At 38.5% G+C, this 8,727-nt stretch overlaps 1 protein-coding gene across 1 annotated transcript; it reads right to left on the bottom strand.

The window, feature by feature from the left end:
• Positions 1–2,725: 2,725 nt before the first annotated feature.
• LOC100664809 (olfactory receptor 7G2-like) lies at positions 2,726–8,154 on the bottom strand. The gene has a single exon (XM_023542356.2). The coding sequence runs from the start codon at positions 5,077–5,079 to the stop codon at positions 4,306–4,308; it is 774 nt and encodes a 257-aa protein (XP_023398124.2). The 5' UTR covers positions 5,080–8,154; the 3' UTR covers positions 2,726–4,305.
• Between the last annotated feature and the right edge of the window lie 573 nt (positions 8,155–8,727).

Raw genomic sequence — 8,727 nt, forward strand, 5'->3', positions numbered from 1 at the left:
GTTGAAAACAAAGAAGAATCAGTAGTTGGAAAACATGGCCTTGATGATAGAAACAATGCCAGAGATTGCATGATATAATTTTGCAAGACCAACTTCTTCATCGAAAATAACATTTTCAGCAGCATAAATGGTGACTATACATGTGGACCTCGCCAGATGGAATACACAGGAATCAAACTGACTACACCTGTGGGAAGAGAAGATGTAAATGCTCTATATCATTAGTCAGAACAAGGCCAGGGGCCGACTGCAGAACAGACCACCAATTACACATATGCAAGCTCAAGTCGAAACTGAAGAAAATTAGAACAAGTCCATGAGAGCCAAAGTATGACTTGAGTATACCCCACCTGAATTTAGAGACCACCTCAAGAATAGATTGGATGCATTGAACACTAATGACCAAAGACCAGATGAGCTGTAGAATGACATCAAGGACTTCATATGCTAAGAAAGCAAAAAGTCATTAAAAAGGCAGGAAAGAAAGAAAAGACCAAAATGGATGTCAAAAAAGACTCTGAAACTTGATCTTGAATGTTGAGTATCTAAAGCAAAAGGATGAAATGGTGAAGTAGAAGAGCAGAACAGAAGACCTCAAAGGGCAGCTTGAGAAGACAAAGTAAAGTATTATAATGAATGACATGTGCAAAGACCTGGAGATAGAAAACCAAAAGGGAAGAATACACTTGGTGTTTCTCAGGCTGAAAGAACTGGAGAAAAAATTCAAGCCTTCAATCGCAATATTGCTGGTTTCTATGGGAAAAATATTAAACGATGCAGGAAGCATCAAATGAAGATAGAAAGAATACACAATCACTAATTGTTGAGTAATTGGTAGACTTTCAACCATTTTAGGAGGTAGCATACGATCAAGAACTGATGGTATTGAAAGAAGAAGCCCGAGCTCCACTGAAGGCATTGGTGAAAAACAAGCTACCAGGAACTGATGGAATATCTTTTTTTTTTTTTTTTAATTGAGGGATAGCAAGTGGGAAGTTGGATATATAAGTCTGGCATTCGGGGAAGTGCTCCTTTCTACCTATAAATTTAGGATTCATTTGTCTTCAGATGAATTTTAAATCTATGAGTCTGGATGCTGTTGCAAAGGATTGAATGTAGCTGGAGAAGAAGAGGTCTGAGGACTAAAAGAGGAGGCCCTCCAGTGTTTAGAGACTGGAAAGATGAGAAGACACATCAAGAGAAATAGTAGCTGGTCAGGTAGGAATAAAGTCAAAACAATATATGGTGCTGAAAGCCAAGTGACGGAAGTGTGTCAATATGTAATAAACTGAGACAATGTGGTTGAAAAGAGAAGGACAGAGAATTAACTGACCTGGACTGGGTTGGACTTGTTAAGGTAGACAACATTGGCAGCTCCTCAAAAGCACTCTCTGTAAAGTGTTGGGGCAAAGGCCTGATTGCATAGACCTCAAGAGTAAATAGAGAGAGAAGAATTGGGGAGAGTGAGTGGAGACATCTCTTTTGAGGAGTTTTGCTATATGAAGAGGACAGAGAAATGAATCTACTGGTAAAGCAAAATGAAGGGTTCAGGGAACTTTATTTTTTCTTTCTTTTTTGTAAGATTTGAGGAATTCAAATATCTTGCATGCTATTGAAAATGAACAAGTCAAAGGGAGAAACCTGATGATGCAAGAGAGAGATGGGAGAATTACCAGAGTTATGTCCTAACATAGGCAGGCGAGATTGAATTCTATGCACAAGTGGAAGTGTTGGTCTTAGTTAAATCCACCTGACTGTAATTCTTTCAAGCAGAAACAGAAAGCAAGTAACCTTGGAAACATTAAAAAAAAATGAAGTACTCATTAATATAATTTGTCCCAAAACACAAACTGAGATATGCAGTTTTACAGGCACATTCTTCAAAGCACTCAAGGGAGTTAATTTAAAGATTAAAGGAAGGTTTCAGAAAATGTTAGGGGCTGGATATTCTTTATCTCTCTTTATAAGGCCAGCACAACCTTAGTGCCCAAACCAGACCAGCTTAGCACAAGAAAGAAAAATCCCAGGGTTCAAAAGTTTTGTAAAAGAACAAGGAGAAACAACATCTACCTTGATGGCAAATAAGAACAATGGGGACTATTTGCCTTACCAACTATCAAGATATATCATGGATCTATAATGACTAAAACAGGATGGTTCTAGTATACTATTGAAAGATAGAACTAACAGAATCTTCATCTATATGAACACTTATCAAAGACAGAAGCATCAGACATTTTATTTATGACAACAGGGCATTGCAGAGAAAGGATGGTATCATTCAGGAAATAGTCTGAGATCAGTTTTTATCCACATGGAAAGCAAATGAAATTGGATTCTCCATCACATCATATTCAAAGATAATTCCAATGCCTTTTAAACACAAAAGTAAAAATGATTAAATGTTTACAAGACAATATAGGCAGACATTTTTATGAGATTGGAAGAGTTAATCACTTCTTAAATGAAGATACAACATGCACAATCCAAAAGGGAAAACACTGATCAATCCAACCAACTCAAAAATAAGCCACTAAAACAAATCACTTGAGAATGAAAATTTCAAGTTTTTCTTTCAGGATAAGAAAGAGAACACAGCAGGACAAATAAACATCCAATGAAGTATTTCCAAATACAGCATTGCCTACACCACAAGTATCAACTGCTAATACATATTCAAACTAGTAAACGAGGATAATGGCTGAAGTAAGTGCTTAAAATATAGGAAACAGAAGGAATTACAAAAGGAGAAAGAGTGCTACACTTGTAAATCAATTGTGCTGACTCACATTCATTAGGTAAATTCATTTAATTCTACGTGGCAGGCATTGTTCTAAACATTTGTAATCATTGTAGCACTTAACCCCACTTCACACTTTTCTAATCAGAGCACTCATTTAGTCCTTCCAAGGTAATGAAATTTCTCTTGACAGTAATTATTTTTAGAAGGGGCATATGCCCCAATTCAAGCTGATGATATAGGATGTTCTCTTGATGATTCCTAGGAAAGATTATCTCTTTATTGTTACTCTTGTTGTTAGGGGTCATCAAGTCAATTCAGCAGAATGAAACACTGCCCAGTCCTGTCCAATTTTCACAATCATTGCTATGTGTTGAAGCCCACTGATGCAACCACTGTCAGTCCATCTCTTTCAGTGGCTACCTATTTCTCCCTGACCCTCTATTTTACCGAGCACGATGTCCTCCAGGGACTGATCCCTCCTAATAACATGTCCGAAGTACATGAGACACAGTCTCTCCATCCTCGCTTCTAAGGAGCATTCTGGCTGTACTTCTTCCAAGACACATTAACTTGTTCTTCTGGCAGCCCATGGTATGTTCAAGACTCTGTCAACACCGTAATTCAAAGGCATCAATTCTTCTTTCATCTTCTGCATTCATTCCACAGCTTTCATATGCATATGAGCCAATTGAAAATACCTTGGCTTCGGTGAGGTACACCTTAGTCTTCAAAGTGACATCTTTGTTTTTAACATTTTAAAGAATTTTTTGCATCAGATTTGCCCAATGCAGTATGTCATTTGATTTCCAGACTGCTGCTTCCACGGGTGTTGATTGTGCATTCAAGTAAAATGAAAGTCTTGACAAGTTTAATATTTTTCTCCATTTATCATGAATTAACTGAAATGTACCTAGCCGTTATGTTACCCAGTTGTTTTAGAAGAATATGCTGATTGAACAGTCAGACATCTTGGATAACCAGTTGCCTTAGTTATCTAGTGCTGCTATAACAGAAATACCAAAAGTGGGTGCCTTCAACAAACAAAAGTTTATTTTCTCACAGTATAGTACGCTAGAAGTCCAAATTCAGGGCATCGGCTGCAGAGTAAGGCTTTCTCTCTCCACAAGTTCTGGAGGAAGGTCCTTCTTGTCAATCTTCCCTTGGTCTAGGAGCTTCCCTGCTCAGGAACCCCCAATCCAAAGGACATCCTCTGCTCCCAGCACTGTTTTCCTGGTGGTATGAGGTACCCCTGCCTCTCTGCCAGCTTCCCTCTTTTAGATTTCAAAAGAGATTTGATCAAGGCAAATCTAATCTTGTAAATTGAGTCCTGCTTCATAAACATAACTGCCTCTAATCCCATCTCATCAGCATCATAGACATAGATTTTACAACACATAGGAAAATCACATCAGATGACAAAATGGTGAGCAATCACACAATACTGGGAATGATGGCCTAACCAAATTCATACACATATTTTTAGGAGATAAAATTCAATCCATGTCAGCAGTATTCCTTCCGCATTGACCCATCCTATCCCAAGCCCAAAACAGAAGACACAGTTACTTAAATGATGGTATCCTACTGATGATTTTCCTCAAGGCTCCTGTCATGTCCCTGTTCCTCAGGCTGTGGATAAAAGGGTTCATCATTTGAGGGAACACACTGTACATCACTGAGGCTACTGCTGTCTTGCTGGAAGAGTGTGTAAATGCAGAACTGATGTACACACCAAAGCCTATCTCAAAGAATAAGGAAACAACTGAGAGGTGAGACCCACGAGTGGAAAAAGCTTTATACTTTGCACCCACTGATGGCATTCTCATAGTAGAGGAGACAATCTGAGTGTAAGAGAAAATGATTCCAGAGAGAGGAACACCACCACACACACAAAAAAAAGAAGCCACAAAATATACTAGGATGTAATTGATAATGGTATCAGAACAGGCGAGCTTGAGAATCTGATCAAGTTCACAGAAGAAACGAGGGATTTCCAGGTCTGTGCAGAAGGACAGATGCAACACCATGAGACTGTGAGGTAGGACATTCACAATGCTGATTAATAAGGAGAGTAGGGAGAGCAAGCCACAGAGGCAGGTGTTCATGATGATGGTGTATATCAGTGGGTGGCAGACGGCCACATAGAGGTCATAGCCCATTGCTGCAAAGAGAAAAGTCTCCAAACCAGTAAATACCAGGACAAAGCAGACCTGGGTTAGGTACCCTATGTAAATGATGCTATGATTCTGTGCTTGGATGTTCACCAGCATGTTCGGGATCGTGGTTGTGCTGAAACAGATGTCAGTGAAGGAGAGACTAGAGACAAAGAGGTACATGGGGGTGTGGAGGTGGGAGGCAGAGCTGACAGCCAGGATGATGAGTAGGTTTTCCAGGAGGGCAAACCAGGTATATGGACAGAAATAGGCTAAAGAGGAGGGGCTGCAATTCTGGATCCTCTGTAAGTCCCAGAAAAATGAATTTTAAAACACCTCTTTGATTTCTGGGTTCCATATTGTTGGTGAATCTGATGGAGAAGATGCGGTGACAGATAATCAAAAGTGTGGTTCCTCGACACCCAGCAAGATCATTACCTGAAATCCTGTAAAAATGTAAGTTCTTGGGCCCACTCCAGACTTACTGATGATAAACTCTGGGATGAGGACTAGCAGTTTATGTTTTAACAAGACTTCGACGTGATTCTGATTTATGCTGAAGTTTGAAAATCACTACTTCAGAAAGAAATGTTCTTGTCTACATTATGAACCTAAGGAAATATTCAAATCTTTCTTTCCACTTACTCCTCTTTCTTCGTCTCCCCCTAATCCTTCTGAAGGTTCAAATTTTATTTGAGCACCCACTCTACTTCAACACATTGTACCAAGTTATGATGATGAAATAAAGAATAAGTCATGGCCTTTTCCCTTCAGAATTATTCCATGCCTTCAAATGGATTAAAACAATGAAATCCATTTGCAGAGCAATGGTTGTCAAACTTTGGAATCCTTCAGAATCCCCTGAAGAGCTTGTCAATGATGAATTAGTTCATACTGTCACCACCATCAACCTGGGGGTACACTTGGGAGAGGTGGTGTTATGTCATAGACACAATGCGCAAAGTCAGCGAGTAGCAGTGATTGTGTCTGAGCTCAGATTACCTAACTGCCGAGATGATTCTCTTGCTGTCTCTCTGTTAATGTCTCCAAATAGTTCACAATTAATACCCCTAGTCACTCAGATTTCATAATTCCCCTCAAAAAATTTTAGTATCTCCTTCAAATAAAGTCTTCAGGGTATTTCCACCTCTGCCTACGAAGTTAGTACGTAACCGATGGGATGGCATCCAACCAGGTCCACACTTTGGATATGGGGTGAAGATTAGAAAATGTTATCTATAAACCTGAACCTCAAAAGACTTCCTCATGGAAACATAAGTCCTCTGTATTGGTGACTGAATGCAAGAAAAGCTAGGCAACTAAGTAGATGAGATTCTCTGTTCTCCCAATTATAGGAAGTGTTAAAAAATTCTTCCCTGGACATGATAGGTGACATATCATTCTCTTTAAAGCCTATTTCATCAAAGAGGACATTCAAATGGCAAACAACCACATGAAAGGATGCTCAAAGTCATCCGTTAGGGAGATGCAAATCAAAACCACAATGAGATATCCCTTCGCCCCTATTATAATGACAATGTTAAAAAAAAAAAGAAAACAATAAACATTGGAGAGGATGTGGAGAAATTGGAAACCTCATCTATTCCTGTGGAAATGCAAAATGGTATAGTTGCTGTGGAAAACAGGTTGGCCATCCTTCAAAAGGTTGAACATGGGACAACTACATGACCCAGCAACCCCAATGCTAGACCAATTGCTATCAAGTCAATCCAAATACATTCCCAGAAGAAGTGAAGTTAGAAATGCAAACAGATACCTGTACACTGATGCTCCATTCAGGACTTTTCACAATAGCCAAAGGTGGAAATAACTGAAATGGTCAACTGATGAATGGATAAACAAAGTATGATATATACACGATTGAATACTTTGTTGGTGTCCAGCCTAATTCCAACTCATAACAACCCTACGAGAAGAAGTAGGACTGCCCCATAGAGTTTCTGAGGCTATAATCTTTATAGAAGCAGATTGACACATCTTTCTCCCATAGAGTGGGTGTTGGATTCAAACTATCGATTTTTGAGTTAGCAGACATTTGCTTAATCACTATGAGAACAGGGTTCCTTTTGGATAAACCTAGAAAACATTATGCTGGGGAAATAAGTCAGTCACAAAAGGACAGACACTGTATAAAGTCATTTATATAAAGTAAGCAAATATAGATAAACCAAAGCTTATTAATGGTTCCCAGGGATGGAAGGACTGGGACAAGAGAGTTTTTGATTAGAAGGCATTGAATGTATGTTCCTGCTGGTGGGATACTTTGGAAAAAGATACCTAGAATGGTTGCACAACTCGAAGAATGTAAACAGTGTCACTGAACTGAATTTCAGTGTCACTGAAATTGCTGAATTCCTGTATGTTTTGTTGTGTATATTTGTACCACGATAAAAAATTAAAAAACAAAAACTTATGGAGCTGTTGCAATGATGAGAAATGAGCAGGCACAAGGCAATTGGTACAGGGCTCAGCATATGGGGCCCTCACAAAGGTATGTCCTATTATGATTGTGTGTGTCATGAATATTAGCACCTGGCATCTGTTACTCCTAGGACAGAAGTGATGAACAGGGCAGTTGAGGGAAGACAAAAAGAGAGAACATTCCTGGCATAATAACTGCAAACTTCAGGGAAGAATTTATTTGTGAAAATGCCTACTGGGAATCTTGCTCGTGTAGAGAAGCAGAAGAAGGAAACACCCTGAATGAACATCAACGATATCAATATTCATTTGGCATGGACAGCTGCAGAAATATATAACAATGAAAACAAATACATTAGGTCTAGATGTATCAACACAAATAATGACAACCTAGCGGAGAAAAAACAAATTGAGAAGAATTCTACTTACAACATGAAAAAACTTTGATTTTTTTTTTTAAACCTAAGAAGGTATTTTCGTATTATGGATACTTCAAGAAAAATGAAAAGTACAGAGAATAACAATGAAGGGTTGGGTACCCACCAGTCAACACTATCAATTCACACACTTCACCACCCTTGCTTTAGATATTCTTATTGCAAGAAAATAATGTATGTATATTTGAGATTCCCCACATCATGTATTTTACACAGTATTGATTCTTTTCCTTCCTCAGAGCTAAGCACTACATTAACTTGCTTGGCATTGTTCCTCTGCACTTTTTACTATATTTAATATTATTCACCACAAAATAGTATTTTTTCCATTTTTAAAAGCTTCCTATAAACGGAATCATACTGAATATGTCCTTTTACAATTGGTTCTCTTAATGTTTTGTTTTAAATTAATGCTGATACATTTAATTCTGCTTAAGTTTTTTAAGTACAATAGAGTAGGTATTTCACTATGTTATTACACCACAATTTGTTTCTTCATTTCCTAACTGATATTTTTTTGAGTTATTATAGTTATTGCCTCCTAGCTGCCTATCCACTGGGGTGCTCCTCAGAAGCAAGGATGGCGAGACTTGGTTCACATCCATGTTATCAGGGGAGAACAGGCTTGGAGAAGGACATCAGGCTTTGTAGAGTAGAGGGTCAGCAAAAGAGAGAAAGACCCTCAATGAGATGGATTGACACAGTGGCTCCAACAATGGGCTCAAGCATAACAATGATTGTGAAGATGGTGCAGGACTGGGCAGTGTTTCATTCTGTCATACATAGCATTGCTATGAGTTGAAACTGACTCAATGGCACCTAACAAAAACATGTACATACATATAAACAGATAGACATGTACATTTAGAATATAAAACTATGAACGCTGCTTCTGGAACGGAAAGAGAACAACAGAAAGGATTACGAAAGGTATGCTTCCTGTATACATATT

Source organism: Loxodonta africana, chromosome 3 (assembly GCF_030014295.1).
Source record: "Loxodonta africana isolate mLoxAfr1 chromosome 3, mLoxAfr1.hap2, whole genome shotgun sequence".
NCBI classification, from domain to species: Eukaryota; Metazoa; Chordata; class Mammalia; order Proboscidea; family Elephantidae; genus Loxodonta; species Loxodonta africana.